This window comes from Pongo abelii, chromosome 22 (genome assembly GCF_028885655.2).
Source record: "Pongo abelii isolate AG06213 chromosome 22, NHGRI_mPonAbe1-v2.0_pri, whole genome shotgun sequence".
Taxonomy (NCBI): domain Eukaryota; kingdom Metazoa; phylum Chordata; class Mammalia; order Primates; family Hominidae; genus Pongo; species Pongo abelii.
The window spans coordinates 53163211-53179538 of record NC_072007.2 but is presented as its reverse complement, the minus strand read 5'-3'; the positions used below and the strand labels follow the sequence as shown (position 1 = coordinate 53179538).

The following is a 16328-nucleotide window of genomic DNA, read 5'->3' as shown; positions in this document are numbered from 1 at the left end:
GTGTGGACACAGTGCCACCCAGAATGTCCCCTGTGCTCGTTACCAAAACAAAGGCAGAAAGGGAGGGCCATCTCTCCTCCCGAGATAGAGACCCTCAGACGTGCTGAATACATGTGTCTCTTTTCCTTATCTGAGGATTTAAATGTGAAGGCACCAGCCTTCCTACGCATGAGCACCCAGTGTGTGTCGTCCCTGTGATCATGGGTGCATTTGCTCTGACACACGACCTACAGTCTGGCCAACCTGCCTCAGTCCCCAGATGTCCCACACACGGCATTGACATCCCCCTCTGCTCAGAAACACAGGACCCGTGCACGTCCTTGCACTCAGGGCACCGTTCTGACATTTAATGCTGAATTTACAGGGACGTACGCACCACATCACACTGGTCAATTGCTCTAAAATACATCTGGGGGAAAAGCACAGTGTCCTTCGTCTCCATGAGAGAACTTACCGGAAGCAGCATACACAACTCTACCGAAGAAGAAGTACAGTACCCATTTCCGTATAAGAATATATTATTTAAAAGACAGTTTAAAAATAAAATTCTGTACAGCATCATGAATTCCTTTTTTTTTTGTATCAGTGAACAAAATGGTTCTTAGAAAATGTGGTCTTATGGTGCCAGGTGCCCAGGGCAGCTCTTCCCTGCACAAGGATCCCGCACAGCTTGGCCAGACCATCCGGAACCGCAGCCACGCTCCCCGCTTTCCTCAGGCACAGTCTCCTGGAAGAAGGGAAATGACGACTGATTTGTTGCTAGAATTAGGGCGCGGTGGCTCACGCCTTTAATCCCAGCACTTTGAGAGACCAAGGCATGTAGATCACGAGGTCAGGAGTTCGAGACCAGGCTGACGAACAGGGTGAAACCCCATCTCTACTAAAAATACAAAAATTAGCCAGGTGTGGTGGCACACGCCTGTAATCCCAGCTACTAGGGAGGCTGAGACAGGAGAATCGCTTGAACCCGGGAGGTGGAGGTTGCAGTGAGCCGAAATTGCACCACTGCACTCCAGCCTGGGAAACAGAGCGAGACTCCATCTCAACAAAGAAGGAAAGAAAAAAAAGTGCCAACAGTCGCAAAAATGTTACAGGATTATACACAGACTATTTTTTTTTTTTTTTCAGATGGAGTCTTGCTCTGTTGCCCAGTTGGGGTGCAGTGGCGTGATCTTGGCTCACTGCAACCTCCGCCTCCTGGGTTCAAGCAATTCTCCTGCCTCTGGCTCCCAAGTAGCTGAGATTACAGGTGCATGCCACTACAGCTGGCTAATTTTTGTGTTTTTAGTAGAGATGGGGTTTCACCATATTGGCCAGGCTGGTTTAGAATTCCTGACCTCAAGTGATCTGCCCGCCTCAGCCTCCCAAAGTGCTGGGATTACAGGTGTGAACCACCACGCCCGGCCGACACACAGACCATTTTAAAAGAAAGAGGCCATCAGATATATTGCTGAACACATTTAGACAAAATAAAACAATATCGATCCCTTTTCTGAGCCGCTGAAAAATATGAACTGACTTAAAAATTAAATGGCAACATTGACCGAGCACTTCATAGGGACCAGACCAGCACTTTGACTGTTTAATCACTAAAACAGCAGTAACAATGGTATTATTGCCTCTGGTTTAGAGACTGGGGCTCTGAGGTTCAGAGAGGCTGAGACACTTGTGCACATCTCTCAGCTTGTAATTGGCAAGCCTGGACTCAAAACCAGGTGTGTTGGACGCCAAAGCCTGTTGCAGCTCCTCTTATGAGCCATGTCCCATTTGTCCTGCCCTGAGCCTTGCATGCTTGATGCACTATATCTTGAATTATCTGTTAGACACGGATAGTGTGACCTTATTTATTGTTTGTTTATTTATTTATATTTTTTTGAGATGGAGTCTGACCTTATTTATTAATTATTTACTTATTTATTTTTTTTGAGACAGAGTCTTGCTCTGTCGCCCAGGCTGGAGTGCAGTGGCGTGATCTTGGCTCACTGCAAGCTCTGCCTCAGCCTCCTGAGTAGCTGGGACTACAGGCACCCGTCACCACGCCCGGCTAATTTTTTTTGTATTTTTAGTAGAGACAGGATTTCACCGTGTTAGCCAGGATAGTCTCGATCTCCTGACCTCGTGATCCACCCACCTTCGCCTCCCAAAGTGCTGGGATTACAGGCGTGAGCCACTGGGCCCGGCTTATTTATTTTTTGAGACAAAGTCTCGCTCTGTCGCCCAGGCTGGAGTGCAGTGGCGTGATCTGGGCTCACTGCAAGCTCCGCCTCCTGGGTTCACACCATTCTCCTGCCTCAGCCTCTCGAGTAGCTGGGACTACAGGCACCCGCCACCACGCCCAGCTAATTTTTTGTGTTTAAAGTAGAGACGGGGTTTCACCGTGTTAGCCAGGATGGTCTCGATCTCCTCGTGATCCGCCGCCTTGGCCTCCCAAAGTGCTGGGATTACAGGCATGAGCCACCACGCCAGGCCCTTAGTGTGACCTTATCATGAGGTGAACAAATGGCTGCTCTGCATTCCCCGTGAGCTGAATGACTGGCATCAACACGTACAGAGGAAAATGCTCAAAGCCATATAAAGCAAACACGTGATTTGTGAAAAGTTTTCAGTACTTCGATTGCACTTTTAAAAAGTACTTACTCTTATAAGTGATACATATGCCAATTTTTGATGTTTTTCTATTAACTAAAGCATGTTCCCCTTCTTTAAGAGCCTCATTTTTTTTTTTTTTTGAGACGGAGTCTCACTGTTGTCCAGGCTGGAGGGCAGTGGCACAATCTGGGCTCACTGTAACCTCCACCTCCCAGGTTCAAGTGACTCTCCAACCTCAGCCTCCCAAGTAGCTGGGACTACAGGGGCCCGCCACCACACCTGGCTAATTTTTGTATTTTTAGTAGAGACAGGGTTTTACCATGTTGGCCAAGCTGGGTCTTGAACTCCTGACCTCAAGTGATCCGCCCACCTTGGCCTCCCAAAGTGCTGGGATTACAGGCATGAGCCACCAGCCTTAAGAGCCTAATTCTAATGATTAGGTGCAAGGAATAAAATTTCCATTCATTTGGCCAGGCGTGGTGGCTCACACCTGTAATCCCAGCACTTTGGGAGGCTGAGGTGGGTGGATCACCTGAGGTCAGGAGTTCGAGACCAGCCTGGCCAACATGGTGAAACCCCATCTCTACTAAAAATACAAAAACTAGCCAGGCGTGGTGGCTCATGCCTATAATCCCAGCTATTTGGGGGGCTGAGGCAGGAGAATCGCTTGAACTCAGGAGGCAGAGGTTGTAGTGAGCCAAGATCGTGCCATCGCACTCCAACCTGGGCAACAGGAGCGAGACTTCGTTTCAAAAAAAAAAAAAAGTTCCATTCATTTAAAGGTATTCCAAAATTCAGATTTTCTCCCCTTCCTCTTTCCTTCTGTCCTTTGTCAGAATCATTGTATGCGCTGAGATGCCACTTCAGCAGAGCGAGCATTACCTTCACTGTTTTTCACATCTGTGCTTCTCTCTCTGGACTTCTCGGTGGCCCCAGACATCAAGCTGTCCGTCTTCTTCTGTAACTGGAACAGAGTGCAGAGAAGGCCAAGTCAGGGAGCAGGAGTGTCTGTCTCTCTCCCAGCAGCTTCTGTTGCCTGGAGGTGCTGCAATGTGAAAGCCTGTGGTCCCCAGCCCCTCTGAGCCCAAGCACTCCTGACATGGGCTTTTCAGAGGCAGCTCTGCGTACCCTGTCCCGCTACCCTTGGTGACTCATGTGGGGCCTGGACAGTGAGCTCACCACAGCCGCAGGTACTGGTGGTGTGTGCAGAGCCTGTGGCTTGGGCTTGGCCTTTTCACCTCTTTGGTGTGTCTGTCCTTTTTGTGGGGGCTGACAGGGGGGAAGGCAGAGGCCTTAAAGAACCCTAGTATCCCCTACTGGGCAGCAGGGCTCAGGACTAGAGACTCAAGGCCATCAGGGCTATGGTTCTTGGAGGGCCCATGAGACAGGCAGAAGCCCTTTCAGCTCTCCTGGGGGGTTCTGGAGTGGGGGAAGCCTTCTTACTACGTCTGTCCCTCTGCATAAGTGCTCTCAGCCTTCCAGAGGTTTAGAGACCTTTCTGTGACTTTCCAGTAGGAGACATCAACTGGAGAAGTTAGGGCAGCTGGTCTGGATTTTCAGTCGACTCCTAAGCAATTGCTGAGCACCTACCATGTGCCTGGCATGGCGCTCCAGGTGGGTGTGGGCACGGGGAGCACGGGGCCGTCAGTTGAGGGAGATAAGAGCAACCCAAGGCTATGCCTGGAAAATGGCTCAGTGCTCAAAAGGGCATCGTGGGCCACGTGGGCTTCAGGAGTGCCCAGGCAGAAAAGACGGGGTGGTGGGTGCAGTAACTAGGGGAGCCCTGACTGACGGGCCTTGGAGGGTGCTTCAATGGCACTGTGGGGAGCAGGGGTGGCAGAGGCAACACCAGCCAAGGCCAGGAGGGGTCAAACCCTGCAGGAGTAGAGAGACTGTTCTAGCTGTGTGGGGGCGCTGGAGGGAGGGGGCGCTGGAGGGAGGAGGTGGGAGGGTGGGCGGGGCAGGGGCCACACCACGGGCAGCAGGACAGCAGACAGCCGGGGGAATCCGTAGAAAGACTGCGTGGGCCCTGAGGCTGTGACCTTTACCCCTTCCTCCAAAACGATATCAATCCAACAGCAACCTAAAGCCAGCCCCAGGGTCCCTGGCCCCTGAGAGGTGCTGGTGTGTGTTCTGGGCCCGGGAGCTGGCAGGTGGGTGGTCGCTTTGTCCCTGTGCCAGGGGAGGGCCCCTTTCTACCCCATGGCCTCCTCTGAACAAGTCAGCCCCGGGGCCAGGCCAGGCACTGTACTCTGAGGGGTCCCAGATGCTCTAACGGCAGCTGATACACCCAAAGACACCTGGGTGTCCACAGGTGTGGGTAACAGTTGTGATTCTTGTGAAGGGCATGGCCAGTAAACTCCCTCGAAGGTACTGAGACCTGACGCGTTCTTGGCGAATGCAGTTTTGGTTTCCCTCATCGCATTCCCTAATTTTACCGAGCCAGGCTTTCTGATAGAAGGTACATGTGCACCTGTCCATGGGGCCACCTTCAGTGGTGCCCTGCTTGGCACGTCCAAGATTCTGGAGTCAGGAGTGCGGAGGGCATCGTGCCTGCCTGCCACAAGGAAGGAAGGCTGTTCTCAGCACGTTTTACCTCTTTCATGGCGTCATCTATCCGCTTCAGTTCCTCGTAGCGATCTCGGGATTCCCAAAGTGGCTGCAGCATGATCTCCTCAACCATGGGGAAGAGCTGGGAGAAACAAACGGATTTATTCAGAGTCCCTCATTCTTAAGGCAATGGGAAACGTCGGAGAAAAACAGGTGTCAGGTGCTCTGTGCGGAAGCCTCTGGGCCAGTCCCAGCTCCTGGACACCCTCGTGCCAGCTCTGCTGCCTCCACCTGCTGCAGCTCTGTCTCTGGCCCTCATCATCCTCCATGAGGTCCTACAGAAAGTCCCCTCCCTGCCTGCTGTGTCCCCCGTGCCCGTGAGACGAGGGTGGGGGACAGGTTGGGAGGTTCTTACAAAGACACGGGGCAGGGGAAAGGAGCTGACAGCCTCCCGGCTGAGGGTCCTGGGAATGAGAAGTGGGTGGGGGTGGCTCCAAGAGATGCCCTAGGGCAGAAGGATCCGCAGCGTAGGAGCCCAGGAAGGTCGGAGGGTGTGAGGCTGTGAGCCCAGATCCCCGGGGGGAACAAGAGATGGGCCTGTTTTGGACACGCTGGGGGTGCCTTGAGGTGGGGGCCTTGGCAGGGGGCCACAGGCAGCTCAGAGGCCCTGGAGGGAGCTAGGCAGGAATGAGCTGTGTGCAGGGAGCAAGGCCTCAGTGGCTGGGTGCAGTGAGACTGGGAGCTGGACAGGGGCTTCACAGCTCGAGGGCACAGAGCTCAGTGGTTCCTCCACAGGTGAGGACTCGGTTGAACTGGGATGCAGAGTGGGGACAGAAGAGTCAACAGCCAGTGCTGCCTCCAGGGTCCTGAAGGCTGGCAGCGATGGGCGAGGGCAGTGAGGGGCCCCCCAGGGCCCAGCAAGGCAAGGCAGGGAGTGCAGCACAGAGTGGGAGATGCTGGGGTCACGGGCCAGGCTGTGGGGAGCAGGCTCTGGATGACCGCAGGGACAGCGGTCACCACGACAGCCGGGGAAGAGGCTGCTCAGGATGTGCAGGTGTGCCTGTGTGCCTGTGTGTACATGTGTGTACCTGTGTGTGCATTTGTGTGCCTGTGTGTGCCTGTGTATGTGTGTGTGCATGAGTGTGTGCCTGTGTGTGCGCCTGTGTGTAGCTGTGTGCGTGTGTGTATATGTGTATGTGCCTGTGTGTGTGCCTGTGTATGTGTGTGTGCATGTGTGTGCCTGTGTGTGCGCCTGTGTGTACCTGTGTGCGTGTGTATATGTGTATGTGCCTGTGTATGTGTGTGTGCACGTGTGTGTTTGTGTGTGTGCCTGTGTGTACCTGTGTGTGCCCGTGTGTACCTGTGTGCGTGTGTGTATATCTGTGTGTGCCTGTGTGTGCATGCATGTATCTGAGTGTAAGCAAGTGTGACATGTGGTGACAGTTACTCACCTTGGTCACTGTTTCAAACATTGGGATCAGGACAAACTTGATGAACCCAATCTGGGCTGTGGGCTTGGTCACTTTGTCTCGGTCCATGAATGGGGCCACGGGAAGGCCTTCTGACTTTTCACGGTCGCTCTGCAGGGAATGCAGCAGACAGCGACATTAGAGACAGAAATGCCCCATAACCAGATCGCTGTTCTCAGAGAAAGACAAGATGCGCCAGTTAGCCACCAACCAACCAAACCACACCACAAATGTGTCTCAGTAAGAACAAGGAGAAGGTGACCGTATCTTCAGTGCTAAACAGAGCTGGGCGTGCAGGTCTAGCTGGGAAGACCGAGCTGAGAGATAGGCAGAGGTGAGTTGGATGTATCCCAGGACGGCAGCAGCGTCCTGCAGAAAGCCTCCCGACTTCTCCTAGGGTTGGTCAAGCTGTTGTATTAATATTTGGTGGTTGTTTTCAGCTGGCTTGGTTTTCTATGTCCCCGAACTTCCCCGTGGCCATCTGTGTGAGCTGACCTGCTGGGTCTCGGCCCTCCCGGGGCCCCTCCTGCCTCTGCAGTTCTTGCTTCTTGACTTTCAGGCAATCTGTTTGACAAGGCTGCTTCTAATAATGGCTCAATTAGCAGTGACAGGTGGCAGTTTTAGAACATGAGCTTTTCTGGATTGTTGCTGTCTTTCAGGTCTCAAATTATAAACTATTTTGTTTCTGATGTGCGCCTACCGTGAAGGCTTTCTGGAGGCTGAACTGTCGGCGGCCCAGTGAATATGCGGGAACACCCTGGCATGCTCTGTTTAACGCAAACCCTTACTAAGTGGGGCTAATAAGAGTGGCTGGAGGCTTGATTGCTCTGCAAGACTCTTACCTGCATAAAATATTCCTCTAATAAACAGTCCACCCAAGGCTCTGCGACTTCCATTGGACGGACCTCGTTAGAGATATCACAGCATTTTATCAAAATCATCTTCAGCTGAAAGAAGAGATTTTGGAATTGAGGTAACAGGAGGTAGAACACGGCCTGCTGCTGCTGCTGCTCGGGTCTGGACTTGCCATTACAGGCAGGAAGAGACGGAGGACCATGCAGCTGAGCTTGGCTGCCTTCAGGAAGGACAGGCTCCCTTCTCAATGGAGAATGAACCTTCAAGGTTCTGTTTGGGTCCCCTCCTTCCAGCCTTTCTGGCCACCCCAGCCCAGGTGATATCCCCTGAAGCACTGCCCCGTGCCTGGTCACCCCCTATTTTCTGCTGTTCCCTAGGTGGGTGCATTGCTCATCTTCCCAGGGGACAGGTAGCTCCGTCCCAGCTTGGCCAGGGTTGGGCACACCATGGGAGCTTCAGGAGGAGATAGGGCAGGCCCAGGGATGCAGCAGCTTCCACCCAAACTAGCCCGGATGTTGCCATAGGACAGGTGGTGGAGGGCTGGCATCCCACGGCCCTGCCTGCACCAGGCATAAATGAGTGTCTGGAATCACCAGGTTTCCAGACCAAAGTGTTGGTTGCCATCCAGGCTCTGCAGCTGATTAGACAGGAAAGCCCAGCTGAGGCACATGCCCCCGGGTTGTGGGCTGCACCTGCTGGTTTGGAGAACGTGACTAGGTGAGGGGCAGCTCAGCTCAGCTCGGTGTCTGCATGATGCTTGGTGGATCCTGCCTTCCAACCTTGGCAGGACCTCGAAGGGACCCTGCTGTGGTCGCCCTTCCTTTCCCTGCCATATCAGTTCCCAGGAAGCCATTCAGGCCTTTCTTTGACTCCTCTGTGGAGTCCGGCTCCAGACCAGAGGCAATTACTAGACTGTGCCTGGCAGGCCTCAGTGGAGCTGTCCCCACACCAGACCTAGGGCAGGGCCAGGGCAGCACTGTCTCTGGGGAAGGTCAAGGTCCCAGGCCCTGCCGGCCACACTCCCTGCACCTCACACCTCCCATGCCAGCCCACACTCTCCTCAGAGTCCTCCCTGTCGGGGCCCACTTTGACTCAGAACCTTTCCCCGAGACCTTACCCCAATCTCTGTCCTCCACCTGTGTTCATAAAGCCCCGTCTGGTGCTCCCTAGCAGTGAGACGATCCCTGGCTGTGCTGCTTGTCATCTGACCCACCTGGTGCCGGTTGTTGGGATAAGCGGAACCCTGGGCTCTGAGCCTCGCTTTGCCTCTGGTCTGCACAGCTGCAGTGTGTAAGGCTGGGGGTGGGATGGGAGTAGGGACCTTCAGCTGGGCTCAGTTGTCCTGACCACCTGGCACCCGATCCTCCGGCATCCTGCCCCTCCCCGTCTCTTCCCGGACCTCCCCTCCCACTTCAGAGGAGGAAGGCATCGGCGGGGCCTGGGTCATCCCTGCCTGCAGGTCCATCTCTGCCTTTCTCATATCTTAGAGGACAAGGTGGTGCCTCCTGCCTTCCCTTGGTTTTTCGGGAGCAAGGAACTTGCTTGCCAGGAAGCCGCTTGAAGCGACTGTTTCCCTCTTAGGGAAGGGGCTTCTGGAGGCCCTGGCCTGGGGAGGTTTGTCTGCTGTCCAGCCCTTGCCTGCGGGAGCTCCCGTCCTCTCGCACAGCCTTTGGGAATTAACTGCACCTCAGCTCCAGAGAGAGATGAGTCCTAATGACTCTACCTACTGGGACTGGATGGTTAGAAGGTCAGCCTGAGCCAACAGTTCCCTATTTTTCAACCTCTCTGGAGGTGGAAAGTGATGCTATTGATTTTAGACAATCAAATTTCAGAGTAAGAATGCCAGGGGTGCACCTGATGCTTAGACAAGACTCCACAAAACCAGCTTTCTCTCTGAAGTCCGGGAGGGCAGTTCTCATGCACCTCTCTCTCTCTCTCTCTGTTTTCTGAGACAGACCCTTGCTCTGTTGCCCAGGCTGGAGTGCAGTGGAACGACCATGGCTCACTGCAGCCTGGACCTGGGCTCCAGTGATCCTCCCACCTCTGCATCCCAAGCAGTTGGGACCACAGGTATGCACTGATTTTTTTATTTTTCTTTCTTTTTTTGTGGAGATGGAGTCTTGCTAATGTTGCTCAGACTGGTCTTAAACTTCTGGACTCGAGCAATCCTCCTGCTGTGGCATCCCAAAGTGCTGGATTCCAGGCATGAGTCGTGCTCCGGTCCTTGTGTGTCTTGGTGTGCCCAGTGCCTGCCCTTTCCAAAAGGCAGATGCTGGGCAACCTAGGTGCACCTTCTCATGGGGGAGGCCCCCTGCCCCTTCTCTGGCCACCGTGTCCTGGTTATGGAGGGGTGCTGGGCTATGGTGTGGGCCTGGTGGTGGATGCCGGCTTGGGGAGCGGGAGCTGTGTTGAAGTTGCCCCCACAGAGGTGGGCTTTCAGGGTGCCATGCTGGGGCTGTGCCTTCATGGGACAGCTGGTTTTATTCTCTGGAAAGCAGAGGGAGATGCATGGCCTTCACCCACTTATCTGCTTCAAATCCAAAAGAGATGGAGGAATGGGAGAGTGCTGCCTCTGACCATGAAGGAGGCTCCGTCAGGAGGGAGGCCCTGTCTGGGACTTTCCTAGTAAGAGTCATGACCTTGAAAACCAGATTTATAGACACCTTGTTCCAAGAAGACTAATAATTTCGGCTTCTTGGCTTCCAGTGTGAGCTGGATGGATGACCTGCTCAGCCAGCCCACCGCTTGGCTGCCCACCCAGGCAGAACAAGCCACTCACCAGGGTCATGTGCTCCTCATTGCTGTAGTCAAAATTCTCCATTTTCTCTTTGAAAGAATCCATAATTTCTGCATGTCTTGCCATGTCAGTGGCCAAGATTAACGTGATCATTCCCTAAATAGCAAGAGAACAATGCGTTAACACGGGCATAATCTGAACAATTATTCAACGGAGGCCTACTGTGTACTGAGCCCCCTGCACACATTATCTCATGTATCTCTCATTCCGATTCATATGTGCATCCATCACCCATCCATTTGTCCACACATCCATCCACCCACCCAAAAACCCATCCATTCATCCATCCATCCACCCATCCATCCTCCATCCACCTACCCATCCACCCATCCATCCATCCATCCGCCCTTCCATCCATTTATCCATCCCTCCTTCCTTCCACCCATTTATCCATCTGTCCATTCATCCATCCATCCACCCATCCATCCATCTACCCACCCATCTGTCCTTCCATCCTTCCACCCTTCCATCCATTTGTCCATCCACCCATCCACCTATCTATCTATTCATCCATCCATCCATCCATCCATCCATCCATCCACCCACCCACCCCACAAGCATTTACAGAACACATCTCTGTGCCAGGTATGATGTTTTCCTCTTCCAAGAAAATAAAACCACACGCATCAGATACAAAACCCAAACCCATCAATCTATGTCATTTCAAATGTATATATATATTTTTTTGGGGGGGCATCACTTGTATCTTAAATTATTCAATTTTCCTGTAAACATTTAATTATGTTATTAGTGAAGCATTTATTCAGTTATTCCTGAAATCTTCCATGACAAAATATATTTTTAAAAAAGTGAGACAACTAATTTTACCCCCAGAGGAGAGTCATATTTTGCAGTCAGTGAAGCATTTGAAGCAGGCCAATGCTGGTGTGTCCCCGTGGTGGATGGGCACGAGAACAATCCCGTGTGCAGAGTGGCTGCTCCTCCAATCAGATGCCGCCTCCTTCTCTTGCGGGATGCTCTCCGACATGGCTCAGTGGGACGAGGCCTACACTAAGGGGCATTCACTTGCTTTGATTCCCCAGGTCCTGTCCCTGGAGGAGCTCCCCACTGGGGTAGCAGTAGCAGATGCAGTGTTTTCTCTTCACGGTTGCCCCTTGACCTACTGCAGACGAAGGTTTGCCACAGCTTATCGTAGCCACACAGGGCACCTGCTTACAGGGCGGGGAGGCGCACAAACATGGAGGAGAGGCCAGAGAGCCTTTAGATAAAGGGGAGATAATTGTACTGGGAACCGGTGATTCAATAATGACTGTAAATTGTCTGTTGAATTGTGTATGTTTGTGCAATGATGTCATCACAGGCCTGAGAGCGCTGCCGCCGTATGTCAGCGCCAAGTGGGTTCTGAGGTGTGGCTGTCGGCACTCCTCCCGGGGCCATCACCATGCACACCCATCTGTTCTCCTTCTGTTCATTTCACACTCACAGCGGCCGGCGCAGCACAGGCCAGCAGAGGCCTTGACCACGGCATCCCAGTGAACCACAGCCTGCTTCTGCCCACTTCTGCCTCTGGCACATGGTGACATTTGACAATTTTGCAAGAGGCCGTGGTGCCTCAGGGCCCCATCCCAGGGAGCATGCTGCTTCCTCAGAGCTTCCCCAAATGCTTCACTGACTTCAGTTTTTTACATTGGGCTTTGAACTTCCTGGAAGCATAGACAAATTGGAAAGCCATGGTTGACGAGGCTGCTGCTCCCTGATAAAGGGAGGCTCAGCAGCAATCTGGGAGGGCGGTAAGTATTTTCCCAGAGCTGGAGTCCAGACAGTCTTTGTTGGCTGCCTGTGGAAGGAAGCCACTTAGACTTCAAATGGCTGAGGTCTGCCTTGTGGAACCACAGAAGATGGTGCCCTGGGTGAGTGTCCTGGGGCCGCCACACAAAGTACCACAAACTAGGCGGCTTAAAACAACAAACTCATTCTCTCACAGTGCTGGAGGCCAGAACCAAGATCAAGGTGTGGGCAGGGCCCTGCTCTCTCAGAAGACTCCAGGGGAGGGTCCTTCCTTGTCTCCTCCTGCTCCTGGGGCCCTGCGAGTCCCTTGGTTTGGAGCTGCGTCACTCCAATCTCCAATCACCGCATCTTCATGCGGCCTTCTCCTCTGTGTCTGGGCTGTTTTCTCCTCTGTCTCGTCCAAGGACACTAGTCTTTGGATTTAGGGCCCCCTTGGACAATCCACACTGATCTTATCTGGAGATCTTAACAAGTACAAATGCAAAGACCCTTTTCCAAATAAGATCACATTCACGGGAGGTGGACCTTGTTTGAAGGACGCTACTATTCAACCCAACACATTTCTCCCAGAATTTACTCCGAGAGCTTCCCTCCCCTGCAAATGTCAGAGAGTGAGGGTTTGATGAGGAATTCCTGTGTGGAATGGGGCGTTATTTCGGTGAGCTGGAGGTGTTTGTCCGGGGCAGGTGGACCGGGTCATCTTCCTTGCACGCAGATGTCCTCTCACTCTTCTCCCATCACGCCCTGAGAGGCAGAAAGCCCCCTTATCTAAAACGGAAGGGGCGGCCGGGTGCGGTGGCTCACACCTGTAATCCCAGCACTTTGGGAGGTCAAGGCAGGTGGATCACCTGAGGTCTGGAGTTCAAGACCAGCCTGGCCAACATGATGAAACCCTGTCTCTACTAAAAATACCGAAAATTAGCCAGGCGTGGTGGCGCACGCCTGTAATCCCAGCTATTTGGGAGGCTGAGGCAGGAGAATTGCTTGAACCCAGGAGGTGGAGGTTGCAGTGAGCTGGGATCGTGCCATTACACTCCAGCCTGGGCAACCGAGTGAGACTCTGTCTCAAAAGAAAAAAAAAAAAATAAAACGAAGGGGGCTGACTGGGCTGTGGGTGGCAGGTGACAGCAGCTGGGGTTATGGGGCAGGGGGCAGCTCTCCTACGTTGATGCAGCAGATGTGTCTGTCCAGGGCCTGTCCCCTCCTTGGGCAGGCCCCCTACCTTTGCTAAGCCTCAGTTTCTTCGGCTGGAAGAGGGACAAAGATTTATCTCAAAGGGAGCCAGTGAAGGCTGAATTAAATACAGGCTGGGAAGTGCAGGTCAGTGGGATACACGTGCACATGGCGAGGGTACCCTCTTTTTGGGGCTCCACTCTGGGCCCTGGAGGAGGTGAGGAAGGAGGGAGGGGTTCCCGTGGGTCCCCAGGGCACTGCTGTGGCCAGGAGCTTCTGGGAGCCTCCAGCCAATGGAGAGTGGGGGCTGCTCTGTCCCTGAATGTGCCCTCACTCCAGTGGGAGGGCCCTCACCCCACGCACCTGTCGGATCTGCTTGAACCCATCAGGTGGGATGTTGGAGAAGATGTTGCACTCGGGCTCGGCGAGGATCTGGAAGGCCACGGCGCAGTGGTGGTTCTCCAGTGGTGAGATGTCATTGTAGCGGACCGCCAGCTCTGTGCGGGCGTTGATCTGGTACCTGGGAGGCAAGGAGAGGGTGAGGGGAGGCTCAGGCGCCCTCACCAGGCACCTGCACTGGGGAGCAACACCAGGCATGTAAGTGGAGTGAGCAGAGTCGGGGAGAAAGTGCCGTGGGGGCTGGGGGAGCCGCCTGTGCCCTGCCCCGGCGAGGAGGTCCCTCCTGCCGCTCGGCTGCCCCTGCAACTGCGCGTCCCCATGCTCCTGCAGTCCCACCAGTCAGACACCTCTGAGGAAGCAGCATGCTCCCTGGGACAAGCCCTGAGGCATCACAGCCTCTTGTGAAATTATCAAACGTCGCCAGGTGCCAGAGGCAGGTGGGCAGAACGAGGCTGAGGTTCACTGGGATGCCGTGGTCAAGGCCTCTGCTGGCCTGTGCTGTGCCAGCTGCTGTGAGTGTGAAATGGGCATAAGGGGAACAGATGGGTGTGCACGGTGATGGCCCCGGGAGGAGCGCCAACAGCCGCACCTCGGAACCCACTAGGCGCTGACACATGGCAGCAGAGCTCTCAGGCATGTGATGACATCGCCACACAAACACACAAGTCAACAGAGAGAGCTGCTGCGCCACTGGGGACACAAACCCAAGCCCATGGCCTGGACCTTGTCTGCCACATGGGGCGGAACTCTGTGCCTGTGGAGGCAGGAGTGGAGCAACGGTCTGTCTTTCTGATCCCTGGCCCCACGAGGGACACCTCACACCCACCTCCTGTCCCTCTGCAGTCCCTTTTCTCTCTCTCTTCTGGCCCCTGCCTGTGCTTTCCCTGTGGAAGCCAGCTGGGAGCCTGCCCAGGGAGAGGTGAGCTCCTGAGAGGGGCATGTGGAGCCCCCATCCCTGCATGTGGACAGATGTTGCTCCCTGCCTGGGGTGGAGAAGGCGCCGGTGGGGCCAGGGCTCTGCCGTGCACCTGAGCCTGGAGCCAGGCCCATACAGGGGTGGGAAAGCCCCCCTGGGGTTTGATAATCCTGAAAGTTCCTACTCCGGGGAGACCCAAGGCCCTGGGCAAAGTCCAGAAGCCAGGAGCTGTGTCAGTGGAGGCAGAGCTGGGGCTGCGAGGCCGTCGTTGACAGCTCCATCTGGGAACTGCTCTGAGGGTTGGGCTGACAGGTTCCCTCCAGTAGCCAGGGTGCCTTTTAAAAGGGAAAAAAGAGAAAATCCTGTACATACGTGTTATTGTAGCCGGGATGGTCCAGATCGTGGCAGATGGCCGCTGTCATTAGGATCAGGATATCCGTTTGTGAGAACTTCTCCTGGATCGGAAAACAGGGCGTAGGTGTTTGCTCTCTTCACTCGGAGGGTGGGATGGGGTGAGGGGGGTGGAATTGGGTGAGTGGTAAGGGGGGGACAAAGGCTCCTGCAGCCATCTGGCGTCTCCTGGCGGGTGGGAGAGGACCGGCCTACCTGTGGGGGTGGCGGGGTGACCAGATCGGGGGCACACCTGCTCATGTAATCCTAGGAGCAGCCTCGCCCATGGGGTGACTGACAACGGTGGGTGGGGGTGCTTCCCTAGGAGGGGCGGAGCAGCTGGGGACCCCACGCCTGTGGCTTTCTTGGTGGGATGGGGCTGCCGCTCCCTGGAAGGGGCCTCCCTCTGACCCCCGAGAGTGGAGGTCTGGGTGTGCAGCGGGCAGGACCCACCTGGAGACTGCAGAGCCAGACCATGCTGTACATCATCTGGGCCACGCAGAAGCAGTGCCGGAAGTTGTGGAAGGGGTTGTTTCTGTAGTTGTCGTGGACGCAGAGCTGCGGGAGGCAGGGGGTCCGAGTCACCCTGTACCTGGGCCCGTCCACCTCTCCTCCCAAAGCCACCCAGAAGGCTGTGCACTGGTTTGAACATTCTCTGCCAAACCCTCATCCCAACCAGAGGTCAACAGTGTTCCATGTTTACCACGGGTACCCTGAGAACGTCCAGCGGACCACACCACAGCACCCGGGGCAGGTGTGGGGACAGAGCTCCCACCACGGGCTTTCGCCTTGCGGTCAAGGACTGGGGTCTCCCCGGAGGTGTCTGAGGAGCCACAGGGGGGCGTAAAGTTAGGGGATGGGGGAGGGGAGACTCCAAGAGGGAGCTCTGGGTCCCCAATCACCATGAAACCTTTACTAGGCTTTTAATATTTGGTTCTGAGCAATATTTCATTAAAAAAACCTGCTGCTAAACATATTCACACAGGCAGACACCCACATGCACACACCCACACTCACACTCCACTCACACACCACACACTCACATACCCCACATCCACACACACACATGCACACATCCACCCTCACACACCCCCACATCCAGATACACACATGCACACACACATCTCACATCCACACAGATACACACATGCACACACACCCTCACACACACCCACACACGGACACACCCCACATCCAGATATACACATGCACACACCCACACTGACACACACAGACACACATCCACACTCCCACCCCACACACTCCCACCCCACATTCACACACACCCACCCCTAAACTCAGACACCCCCATGCTCGCACCCACACCCCACTCTCATACACACATGCTCCCACACATTTACATCCACACGCCCACTCAGACACACACATGCACACAGACACTCCCCACATGCTCAGATCCACACCCCACACACACACTCAC

At 54.5% G+C, this 16328-nt stretch overlaps 1 protein-coding gene across 10 annotated transcripts in view; it reads right to left on the bottom strand.

The window, feature by feature from the left end:
- Window positions 1-500: 500 nt before the first annotated feature.
- Window positions 501-16328, bottom strand: part of PDE9A (phosphodiesterase 9A) — a 123461-nt gene continuing 107633 nt past the window's right edge. For 5 of the 10 annotated variants that reach the window (XM_054542587.2, XM_054542583.2, XM_063720914.1 and 2 more), the window contains 9 exons: window positions 15341-15445; window positions 14870-14952; window positions 13546-13702; window positions 10243-10356; window positions 7451-7555; window positions 6591-6719; window positions 5186-5281; window positions 3472-3553; window positions 501-748 (listed from right to left, as the gene is read on the bottom strand). In XM_054542587.2, coding sequence (XP_054398562.2) covers window positions 714-748; window positions 3472-3553; window positions 5186-5281; window positions 6591-6719; window positions 7451-7555; window positions 10243-10356; window positions 13546-13702; window positions 14870-14952; window positions 15341-15445 — 906 coding nt within the window. In that variant the 3' untranslated portion in view covers window positions 501-713. Of the gene's footprint in view, window positions 749-3471; window positions 3554-5185; window positions 5282-6590; window positions 6720-7450; window positions 7556-8580; window positions 8760-10242; window positions 10357-13545; window positions 13703-14869; window positions 14953-15340; window positions 15446-16328 lie in introns of those variants that run through there. The other 5 variants (XM_024239428.3, XM_024239430.3, XM_054542588.2 and 2 more) reach the window with 2 other exon arrangements.